The sequence below is a fragment of the Aotus nancymaae genome, unplaced genomic scaffold, assembly GCF_030222135.1.
Source record: "Aotus nancymaae isolate 86718 unplaced genomic scaffold, 86718_ANA_hifiasm-v0.15.2.pri h1tg000017l, whole genome shotgun sequence".
NCBI classification, from domain to species: Eukaryota; Metazoa; Chordata; class Mammalia; order Primates; family Aotidae; genus Aotus; species Aotus nancymaae.
In genome coordinates, this window is record NW_026988429.1 from 935,499 (window position 1) to 947,105 (window position 11,607).

General features: G+C 50.6%; 1 protein-coding gene and 1 pseudogene across 1 annotated transcript; both read right to left on the reverse strand.

Moving 5' to 3' along the window:
* Nucleotides 1-1,520: 1,520 nt before the first annotated feature.
* CUNH2orf81 (chromosome unknown C2orf81 homolog) lies at nt 1,521-11,601 on the reverse strand. The gene is given in 7 exon segments (XM_064377780.1): nt 1,521-1,579; nt 1,639-1,728; nt 2,436-2,523; nt 3,343-4,219; nt 4,865-5,595; nt 5,682-5,912; nt 11,489-11,601. Coding segments are annotated over 7 exon segments (2,094 nt in total). The 5' UTR covers nt 11,507-11,601.
* Nucleotides 7,700-11,492, reverse strand: LOC105717163 (high mobility group protein HMG-I/HMG-Y-like; annotated as a pseudogene).
* Nucleotides 11,602-11,607: the final 6 nt, after the last annotated feature.

Below are 11,607 nucleotides of genomic sequence, written 5' to 3' on the forward strand. Positions count from 1 at the left end.
GGAAGTGAAGGTTGGGAAAAGATCCACAGCAGAGGTAATATCTGTGCTGCCTCTTGGCAGGTGAACTAAAGTTAGTCAGGCCAACATGATCAGAAGGATATTCCAGGTAGAAGAAACCATATGTGCAAAAACACAGCCGAGGGTGGAAAAAAAAACAGACCGTGGCCCAAGAGCTGTGGATTGTCTGGCTGGAGACTAGGCTGTGGGTTAAGGAAGGGCAAAAGGCAAGGCTCTCAATCAGCAGAGGGCCTTCTAAGTGTAGAGAAGGGGCTTAGAATTCATCCTACAAAGGAGAGGGTACCTTCAAAGGATTTTAAGCAAGAAAGCAAGAAAGTGTCTTATCACCATGATGAAAAGTGATTACTAGATGTGGCAGTGAGGAGAATAGATTAGAGGAGACAGGAAAGAAGTTTAAGAAACTGTCACTCCCGGGCGCGGTGGCTCACACCTGTAATCCCACCACTTTGGGAGGCCGAGGTGGGTGGATCACGAGGTCAAGAGATCGAGACCATCCTGGTCAACATGGTGAAACCCCGTCTCTACTAAAAATACAAAAAAATTAGCTGGGCACGGTGGCGCATGCCTGTAATCCCAGCTACTCAGGAGGCTGAGGCAGGAGAATTGCCTGAACCCAGGAGGCAGAGGTTGCAGTGAGCCAAGATTGCGCCATTGCACTCCAGCCTGGGTAAAAAGAGTGAAACTCCGTCTCAAAAAAAAAAAAAAAAGAAATTGTCACTAATCAAGATCCAGATATATCATGACATGTTACAATTTGTAGAAAGGGACAATACAATCATAATTGCAGGTGCATAGAGTTTTGCCTTTGTTCACTTTCCAGTTGGGACTAATTTAGTTGACCACAAAAGGATACGTGAGACCCTGGCAACAGTAGTTGCCTCTCAGGAGGGGAACGGGTGGCTGACGTACAAGAAGAGAAAAATACTTTAAAAAAAACCTCTATATCCTTTTGTACACTTTTAATTTTGTACTTTGGATATGTATTACCAGACAAAAAAAAATTGCTTTTCTTTTAAAGAGGCTATCACATTATAAGGGGATGAGTAATTTTTTTGAAAACAAACAAAAATAATAAACGGGCTATTATACAATCTAGGAGAAAACATCAGGGAGAATGTGCCTGCCACCCACTCTCTGAACCTTCCCCTGGAGGAGCCCAAACTTTCTCAAGCAGAAAGTGTCTCTTCAGAGGACTTAGGCCCAAGGCAGTAATTTATCAACTGTATCACCTGTATGGCCTACATTTCTGGCAGACCCTGAGAACAGAAACTCTGAATCTTCTTGCTTTCTCTGTTTCTAGTGCCTAGTGTCCCCTCAAGAAACCTTCATTACAATGACTGACTCTACTGGTCTGGCTAGAACTAGAGGATGAGAGAGGGAGGTCTGGGATCTCATATCCCCTTGCTGATTATATTTTGGGCTGAACGATTCTTCTACCAGCCTTCTAATCCTGACTTGTGCCAGCTGGGCTTCCCTAATGTGTGACACAAAAGTGTGTTGGGTCACCACTCAGCAAGCAGCTGCGTGCCAACAGGCAGGAGGTGGTCCTGGGAAACAGTCACTAGAATGCCAGGGGTACAGGGAAGAGGGGCAGCACAGAAGATGCCCATCCTTCCTTACCTTGGAGTAGATTTGTGAGCAGAAAAAGCCCAACATAGTTAGTGGCAAAGGTGAGATCCAGGCCCTCTGGGCTAAGTGTCTTGGGGAATCCTAGGAGGAGATGAAAAACTGTCGCTGAGTGATAAAGGGACCACCTTGAGGAAGACATGGACTGGGAGGGACATATTACCTTCAGTAGAAATGCCACAGGGGCATGTACATGCAAAGATGGGGCAATGAAGTTTAAAGCTCTAACTCAATGTCAGTTTTTTAGAGGAGGGAATGGATTAGAGTGTTTTGACAATATTGCATAGGTTAGGCTTTGAGGATACCTGTTTTGGGGTCCCTGAGCTAGAAAGAAGGCTGCAGAAACGTGTTTGGAGAAGCAAGCCAAGGCACATACCACCAACTCCAGCATTGTTTACCAACAGATGATGTATCTCAGGATTCTCCTGTAGAAGCTTCTGGGCAAAGCTCCAAATAGAGGTCATGGAGCTAAGGTCCACCTGGCCAATCAGGAGGTGGTTGCTATTTGAAATTGCCTGTATCTCGACCAGGGCTTGCTGTCCATGTTCCCTGCTCCAGCAGGCAAGGATCATTCCGGCCCCACACTGAGCCAGTTCTTGGGCTACAACCTTCCTGATGCCTATGGGAGGACAGCTTTGAGTAGACTAATCTAAGTGGTGACTACAGTGAACAAGGGAAACTCTAGGGGAGGGACAAGGGTGTTGACAGTGGATGCTCCTCCCTGCCCTCCCTGTGGGTGTTGCTGGGGGCTGAGGCCCATTGTGAGGAGACAGGGTGGGAGGAGCACTCACCACTGTTGGCCTCAATCACTACGGCTGTTTTCCCAGTCATATCTGTGGAGCAGTGCTGGAGGTCCCAGGGATGAGACTTCTGCCAGAGCTGCACACATAGTTGAAGCAGGAGGACCAGAATAAGGAGGACAGAGCCAGGGCCCCAGACCAGGGTGCTGAGTGTAGCCCACAGCAACATAGCAGAAACTTCCTGGGCCTGCTGGAGAAATGCTATAGGAGAAAGTTGGGGCATGATAAATCTGGGCAGAGTGGAGCCTAAAAATGAGGCAGGTGTGGAGCCTAGGATAAAATTTAAGGAGGCACTGCCTCTTGAGTTTGCTCAGTATACTGTTTGAATTTGAGAGTTCCTCCTTAACTCCAAAAGTGAAATTTGGATTTGCAGTCTAGGGTGAAGTGACCAAGCTCCAGGGATCAGGGAAGCAAGAAATCAAATTCCTCACATCTGGAATCGCTCTGTGCTTATGCAGGGCCATCTCCTTCCTCCCCTACTGAAAGGAGACTCGAAGTTCTCTCTACAGAGCCAGACCTGCTGGCAGCCCTTATGTCTACTCCTTTGGGGAATGAGGGCCTCTCTAGAATGCCTCTGTGACAGTGCAGCTTTGGTGCTAAAGCAGGGTCTCCTAAGGGTGGCGAGGGGGCTATTTCCTGAACCCTGGTGCTATCTTCTTTTAGGCCTGCAGGATAACTGCTCCCCTTGGAGTTCAATGAGAGAGTGGACACCCTTGGAAGAAACTGACAAGAGACATCAGACCACTTCCTAAGGCAATTCAGGTGTTTATTTCTGGCAAGCAGAGGGAGGGGCCAGTTACCACTGCCAGAGGCTCAGGGCTCAGAGTGAGGCAGAGGGCTTAGTAGGGCATGACCACACTTTGGGGACTGAGTTCTCCAATAGCTGTGCCACAGTCACCTGGGGCTTTGGGGGACCTGTCTGGATGGGTTGTTGCTTAACGGGAGGAAAGGTATCACCTTTGTCCTCCTGTTCAGGCACACCAGAGCTGAGGAGCACCTGGGTGCTCCGGTTCCACATGCTCACACCAGGGGCCAGCTTCATGGCTTCTGGCAGCAACAGGGGCTTCCACATCACCTGGGAAGTGGCTTCAAGGATCTGGGGTGTGGTTTGAGGCCATCTGCCAGAATCCTGGTCCTCCCCGTCTTCCAGCTCCAGACCCTGTGGAGGCACGCGGGTCCGGACGGCCCACTGTTCGCCCAGCAGCTCGGCCTCCCGCTCCCAACCGCTGGGCCACCTGGCACTGGGCCACAGCTTGGGGCTGGGGCTGCAGACCACATCAGGGAATACCGGGTGTGTGGTGAGGAGGTGGATCCCAGAGCTGGGGAGTGGTAGCTTTGACCGGAAGCATGGCGACGATAGGCCTAAGTTTAAAGTGGGGAACTGGAGTGTGGGGCCGGAGTCCGAGGCACGGAAAGGAATGCCTGGCTGGAGAGGGAAGAACGTTGCCGGGGAGACTCGGGTGCCAGGGCTGGGGGCTTGGGGTTTGGCCCGGGCCTTGGTCTTCTTGCCCCACTGGCGCCCGTGGTAGGTTTCCAACAGGCGTTTCTGAGAGTCTGAGACCAGGACCTCGGCCAGGGGGCGCACCCAGTGGCGCGGAAGCCGCGCAGGGTCTAGGCGCTTCAAGGCTGCCTTGCAGGGCATCCTGTGGTGCTCGGCGCTCAGCCGCAAATCCGAGGACCCGGCTTGCTGCTGCTGGAAGGACGCAGAGGGGCGCGTGGCGCCGCCCACAGAGAGGCAGGGCACCCACACGCCAGAGGCGAGGCGGAGTACTGTGCTATAGCTGGCCTGGAGCCAGAACCTGAGCAATGCCATTTTATATGACAAAGCTGTATCTCCAAAAATGAGTTGTAATAACTGCCCCATTCTCTTTGCAATAACTGCTGACTTGGTTTCTGTGAATAAGACTGCTAGTCTGCTCTGGATAATGTCCACCAGGTGAAGTTGTTTACCTTTCTCATCAGTAACTGACAGAATTGCTGGCCTTTGCTCATCAGAATGCGCAGCCCAAGCTAATCTCATCTTGGCCCCTGTGAACTAAGATCTGTAAATTCCACTGCTACCCAGATAATGTGTAAACTAATGTTTGTCTTGACTTTTGTAAATCATTTATGTAGCAATTAGAGTGACAATAAGCCCCCGAGCCCTCGGAATGTCCGGAGGCCCCCACCCCCGTCCCTGTCCAGGAGTTGATTTACAGAACCCACCAGCCCTCGGAATGTCTGGGGCCCGCTGATCCCCCTCCCCACTCCTCAACCCCACTTCCAAGGTGGTCTTTCGGGTATAAAAAGCCTTGACACTCTCCCCTCAGGGCCGCGGGTTAGAGAGACGTGAGTCCTCCGTGGTCGCCGGCAATAAAGACCCTGCAATTTGACATACTTTTGTCTTGGTGAATTATTTTAATCTCGCATCCCAATACTACATTAGTACCCCCTCTGACTTGTGCTCCAGCTGATCCCCAGCCGCATCCAGTTGGGGCATGCAACAGTAGAGGTCCTCCAATGACAAATGGGAACCAAGGGGCTGTCCCCTCTAGGTTGAGGCCTGGGGGCTGGCTACCACGGACGGCTCCAAAGACGGGTTGGCATCGTTGGCAGGCGCCTTCTCCACCAACAGTTGGAAGCTCGAGCTCGAGGACCCAGCCGAGGAGAGGCGGCCTCTGGACTGGCAGTCCGCTTCCTCTACAGGACCTCCGGGCCCTGCCCCCTGAAACAGCTCTGATGTGGGAGAAGGGGCCGAAGTGACTCTCAGCTCTGGAGAAGGCTCCCAAGATTCCATCTGCTCTTGGGAGCCTCGACCTATCCACAACCTTCCTAAGGGGATCTGGTCTACGCCCCCAGGGTCCTGGGAAAATGCACTCGGGCAGTGAGATGTCGGAAAGGGTAGAGCAGGAGTAAGGGCAGAGGAGTCCAAAGAGGCTCCTGAGGAGTGTACTTCACCTGGGAAGTTTTCCAGGCCCTCCGAGGTGGGCGCGTGCAGTATGGGCACTGAGCCCTGAGCCCAGGAGTCCGTCGTGCATGCCGAAGGCTCCTCATCCTCACCCCATGTGGGGTCCTCAGCCACTGCAGATTCTCCCTCGTCCCGGGCCAGGAAGCGCCACTCCGTGATCTGCAGCATGGCCTCCCGCGCCTGGCTGATGGTGAATGGAATGCACTGCGGAGGCGAGAAAGGGTCTCAGGTAGGCAGGGAGGGACGGGAGAGGTAGGAGATGAGTCTGAAGGACCCGGATCCCGGCCCACCTGCTGAGTCAGGTAGACTTTGAAAACAGAGTCCATGACTCGATCCAGCAAGTCGGCCAAGATGTCCCCTACCACTTCCTCGCCCTCCTCGATAGCCGTAAGCGCCATCCACTCGGCCTCACTGAGCCTCCCAGGCACGATATCCACCTGCGGCACTGGCACGGTGGGCGGCAGCACTTTTTTCGCCTTGGACTGGGTCACCCCGCGGTCTCGGACCTGTCTCTCCTGCCTCTGTGAGAACAAAACAGGGTAGTCAGAGCAGGAAACCAAGAAGTGGAACGGAAGAGCAGCCATAGGCTAGGAGGAAGCTTTCTCAAGTTGTCCAGTAGGAAGGAAAAGGGAAAGGGCCAACTGAGGAAGAGCCCACTATGTGACAGATACTTAGCAGATGTTTGACCTAATTATTAATAATTTTCATAACAGCCCACTAACCACATTTGACAGATAAACTGAAGTGGGGAGGATGAGGCAAGATAATTGCGTGAACCCAGGAGGCAGAGGTTGCAGTGAGCTGAGATTACCGCTACTGCACTCCAGCCTGGTGACAGAGTGAGACTCTCAAAGGAAGAGAAAAGAAAAGAAAGAAACTGAAATCTGACAGAAGTTAACCATCCTTGCTTGGGAGCACACAGTGAGCAAGCCCAGGCAATGTGAAGGTTTAACTTCATGTCCCTTATACCAGTGCAAAGTGTTCAAAATTCTTGAGAGTTCAAAGAACTTGAGAAAGACAACTCAGTCAACAGTCCTGGAATTATTGGTGCTATTTAGAGTCTTCTCTACATTTTGTTTTCTGGAAAATGATTTTTTTTTTTTAAATTCAAGTAACTGCAAATAGGAAACCAGAGGGGGAGCCCCAGGCTGGGGCAGATCATGGCTACCTCTCCCTGACAGACCAGGGAGAGGAGGTGGCCCCTACACCCCTTATGGTCGATTGGGGGCCCCTTGCTCACTCTGCTGCAGCATCCTAGGGGCAGGACTCCAACTGGGGTAGTTGGTCACCCAGCCTGCCATGCCCCGCCACCTCTTCCTCACAAAGAGTATCTCAGGGAGGGGATCATGGGCAGAGCAGGAGGCAATGAGGATGAACATTTGACGCTGGTAGCAGCAGCAATAACGGATGTCAAAGAATGGAACATTGAACCAAGAACAACACAACTGTCCAGAGGTAGTTGATGAACAGAGGAAAAATGGATGGAACCAGAACTTGTTGGGGGTGGAAAGAGCAGGATTGGGACTAGGCAGAGTGAGCTCCTTGTTATTGGTGCCCCATCTGAGGAGGGGGAAATGGCTGAGTGGTGGAAGCAAAGTAGGGTTGGGGGAGCAGCCCCAGCCCACCTCAGGTGGCTGCCACAGGGCTCATGGGCCCCACCAGGACAATAGGTGACTGCATCTCCATCACTGCAATATGTACTCAGATCCCAGGCAGAGGGCAAGGGGGCTGGGGCCACTGCAAAGAGGGAGGGGGGGACTCACACCCCTCCTGCTTTTCTGTAGCCAATGGGGGCTGTCCAACCTAGTGCAGGGACTAGGGAAGGTGGGGAACAATGAAAGGTGTGAGCCCCACGTGGTGACAAAGACAGTTTGGGTGAGGGAATCCTGGGGGCCAGCACCTCCTTCCATAGGCCACACCTTCTGCTGCCAGGACAGTGGAATGAGGCATCCCAGAATGGGGGCTTGGGCCCATTTTAAGGCCAGGGGACCCTCCCAGGCCCCTCTATGGGAAGCCAGAGGGAACAGTGGAGGAGCAGAGAGGTGGTCCCCAAACCAAAAGCCCAGAGAGCAACGTCCCCACTACCAGGGAGTGGGGATGCAGCAGGGTCAGGGTGCGGCTAATTGGAACATTGGCTTTGTCGAGGAAGGCACGTGTGTATGCATGAGTGAGGGGGGGAAGGGGGGAGGAACTGGTGGGGGGTGATCCTCCCAAGTCAGCTCATGGGGGTCCTGCAGCAGCTGGTGTGCTGTGTAGTGTGGTGGTAAGGGCACAGGTAGAAGATGGGGGTGGCCACCACCAGTGGTGATGGTGGGCCTGGGGAAGGGGTGGGGGTGGTGGGAACCAAGCATAGCAGTCCTGTCCCAAAAGGAAGCTGCTCCTCCAGTGAGGAGCCAACAGCACACATGGTCACTGCTCCTCCTCCGAGGACTCCTGTGAGCTGTCCTCCTCTTCCTCCTCCTCCAGTTTTTTGGGTCTGTCCCTTGGTTTCCTTCCTAGAACTGTGGTGATTTTTCAGGTCTTGATAGCACCCTTGTTTTTGCTTCCCTTTGGTCTGTCCCGAGGTCTCTTAGGTGTTGGCACTTGACTAGGCTCCTTCTGACTCCCTACCAGCGCTGTCCTGGGACTCACTAGAGGCTGCTTGTGTGGCCTGTCCTGGGCCCACTTCTCAATGCTGTCCTTTTTCTGCTTGGAGGCCAAGGGCTGGCTGGACTTCGAGCTCGACTTGCTCATCTTCTCTACTCTAAGGGGCAGGTGGAAGGATGATGGCTGGGATGTGCAAGCTCGGCAGCCAGCCTGCAGCGTGCGCTCCAGGTTGCCTGGAGCGGCGGTGAGGGGCCCTGAGGCTGCTGGTTGCAAATGCTGGATGCCTTCTTGGAGCCAGAAATAGCCCCGGCTCAGAGTCCCAATTAGAATAGCACAGCCCCGACTCAGGGGAACTTAAAAAGTTTTCTACATTTTTACCAACTATTCTTTTCTCCATTCTATGATAATTTACCCAGTATCACACAAGTAGAGGTAGTGAAGTCAGAATGCATTCACATGCAAGTCTGACTCCAGAGCCTCTCAACCAAAGACATTTACAACAAACATGAAAAAAGATAAATATCCCCGAGTAAATTAAAAGCTCACATAAAAGAAGTAAAATCGGCCAGGCGCAGTGGTTCATGCCTGTAATCCCAGCACTTTGGGAGGCTGAGGCAGGCAGATCATTTGAGGTCAGGAGTTTCAGAGCAGCCTGGCCAACATGGTGAAACACCAGCTCTACTAATAATACAAAAATTAGCCAGGCATGGTGGCCGGCGCCTGTAATCCCAGCTACTAGGGAGACTGAGACACAAGAATCACTTGAACCCAGGAGGCAGAGTTTGCAGTGAGCTGAGATCCCACTACTGCATTCTAGCCTGGGCAACACAGTGAGACTCTATCTTTAAAAAAATAATAACTAAAAAAAATGGAAGAAAAATTGCCAGGCACAGTGGCACATACCCATAGTTCCAGCTGCTCAGGAGGCTGAGGCAGGGAGTTCAAGTCCAGCTTGGGCTATATTGCAGTAAATTGCTTGAGCCCAGGAGTTCAAGTCCAGCTTGGGCTATTTTACAGTAAAAATTTAAACTATAAGAAGAAAAACCATTTAAGATCCCAAAGATAAGCAAAGGACATGACATTTCACAAAAGAGGGACTGTAGATGACTAATAAATATAGTATTGAGATTCTGATTTCTAGTTCATCAAATTAGAAATTATTTTAAAAATAAGAATACATTGGCAAAGGTTTAGTGTGACACCATCCTGCAGCAGTATGCATGAAGACATTAAAAAATGTTTTTGATCCTTCAACCCTGCAATTTCAGTTCTATAAATACAACCAAAAGGCATTTTATGAAATGAAGATAAAAATATGTTCTCCAACAAATTCTTTGTGGTTTTGTTTATAATAGCAGAATATTGAAAACATGTTTTAAAAAAAGAATAAATAATTGACTATGCTATAGCAAAATATTATGTAATGATTAAAGGTAATCTTTTTTTGTTTTTTGTTTTTTGTTTTTGAGACAGAGTCTTGGTCTGTCACCCAGGCTAGAGTGCAGTGGCACGATCTTGGCTCACTGCAACCTCTGCCTCCCAGGTTCAGGTGATTCTCCTGCCTCAGCCTCCTGAGTGGCTGAGATTACAGGCGCCTGCCACCACATCTGGTTAATTTTTTAAAATATTTTTAGTAGAGATGGGGTTTCACCATGTTGGCCAGGCTGGTCTTGAACTCCTGGCCTCAAGTGATCCATCTGCCTCACAGGTGTGAACCACTACATCTGGCCATTAAAGGTAATCTTTAGAAAGAATTTGCAATGGCATAAAGAAAATGTTTATGATGTAATGTTAAGTGAAAGAAGCAGGATACAAAACTACTTATCGATTATGATCTCATAGATGTAGACCACTTTGTGTTGAACAAAAGGAAAACATCAAAATGATAACAGAGGGTATGTTGCCTTCCTATGCTCTTTTCTATTTTCTAGGTTCTCTACAATGAGTTTGTTTCCTTTTATAACTTAAAAAACAAAAAGACTAGTCCCCAAAACTCACTTTACTGACATAAAAAGTTTACAAACAATCTCTTGGGAGCTTCCTCAATTCCTCACACCAGTCTCCCCGAACCCCGTTCCTTCCAAAATTCACCTTCAAACGTGACCTTTCTATTTTTTTTTTTTTTTTTTTTTTTTTGAGACGGAGTTTCGCTCTTGTTACCCAGGCTGGAGTGCAATGGCGCGATCTCGGCTCACCGCAACCTCCGCCTCCTGGGTTCAGGCAATTCTCCTGCCTCAGCCTCCCGAGTAGCTGGGATTACAGGCACGCGCCACCATGCCCAGCTAATTTTTTGTATTTTTAGTAGAGACGGGGTTTCACCATGTTGACCAGGATGGTCTCGATCTCTTGACCTCGTGATCCACCCGCCTCGGCCTCCCAAAGTGCTGGGATTACAGGCGTGAGCCACCGCGCCCGGCCCAAACGTGACCTTTTTAAACCTTTGCCTATTGCTCCACTAAAACCTCGTCTCATACCTGTTTCCTAAAATTCATTCTCCCCCCAAATCTGGTGTTTCCTAAGTCTTGCACTGAACTCAAAATCCTTTAAGTCTCATTACCCCTACTCACCAGTGATAAGAGCCCTGTGGCAAGCACCTGGAGTGGCCCACAGCCCGGGCCAAGCTTGGCTAGAGCAGGCCTGAATGGATTGGGTAAAGAGAGTTGGTTCCTTAGACCTCCCTCCCAGCCTCGCATCTGACACCCATGACGGTGACCAGAGGGGACAGAGACATTTTTGAACAAAAGCTCTTCAAATCTGTTTTTTTTTTTTTTTTTTTGAGACAGAGTCTCTCTCTGTCGCCCAGGCTAGAGTGCAGTGGCGCGATCTTGGCTCACTGCAACCTCAGCCTCCCGGGTTCAAACGATTCTCTTGCCTCAGCCTCCCAAGTAGCTTCGATTACAGGCACGTGCCACCAGCCAGCTAATTTTTTGTATTTTGTAGAGACAGGATCTCGCCATGTTGGCCTGGCTGGTCTTAAACTCCTGAGCGCAGGCAATCCGCCTGCCTCGGCCTCCCAAAGTGCTGGGATTACAGCCGTTAGCCACTGGACCCACCCTGTTTTTCTTTATTTTAAAATTGATTGGCTCTTAAACAATTTGACTTTCAAGTGTAGCCTCTGAATTGTTATTTAATATATTTATTCCTCTTGAAATTCTTGAAATAGATTTATCTGTTAAAAATGCCTGTTTCTGGTTTATCCATTTAAATGTAAGAGACTTATTACATTCATTAGCTGTTTCAAAATCCACTTCCTGTTGTCGGGCTCTACACCACCCACTGACTCTTTCCCTCATTGCTTGAGTGTGACAAAGCGTGTTGTGTGAGTGGGCACCGTGCAGGTGTAGGTTTTCTGCCCGAGTGCCGACGTGGCTTCCTTGGTCATCTAGAACTCCAGCGCGGTGGGCGGGAGCAAGTAGCGGCATCCGGAGGCCCAGAGCCAGCCCACTGTTCGCGACATCGACCTTAACGGCCAACCCTGGCTCTGGTGCATCCCAGGTGAACTGAAGCTCACCGAGTCTTTGTGCGCCATCGCCAACGCGGTCGCTGTAACGCTGGTGTTTCTGCTTGCATCCAGGCCGCGCCGCCGCCTAACGGTCGTCTCGGCAACCACGCGCTCCGGGTCGCTCGCCC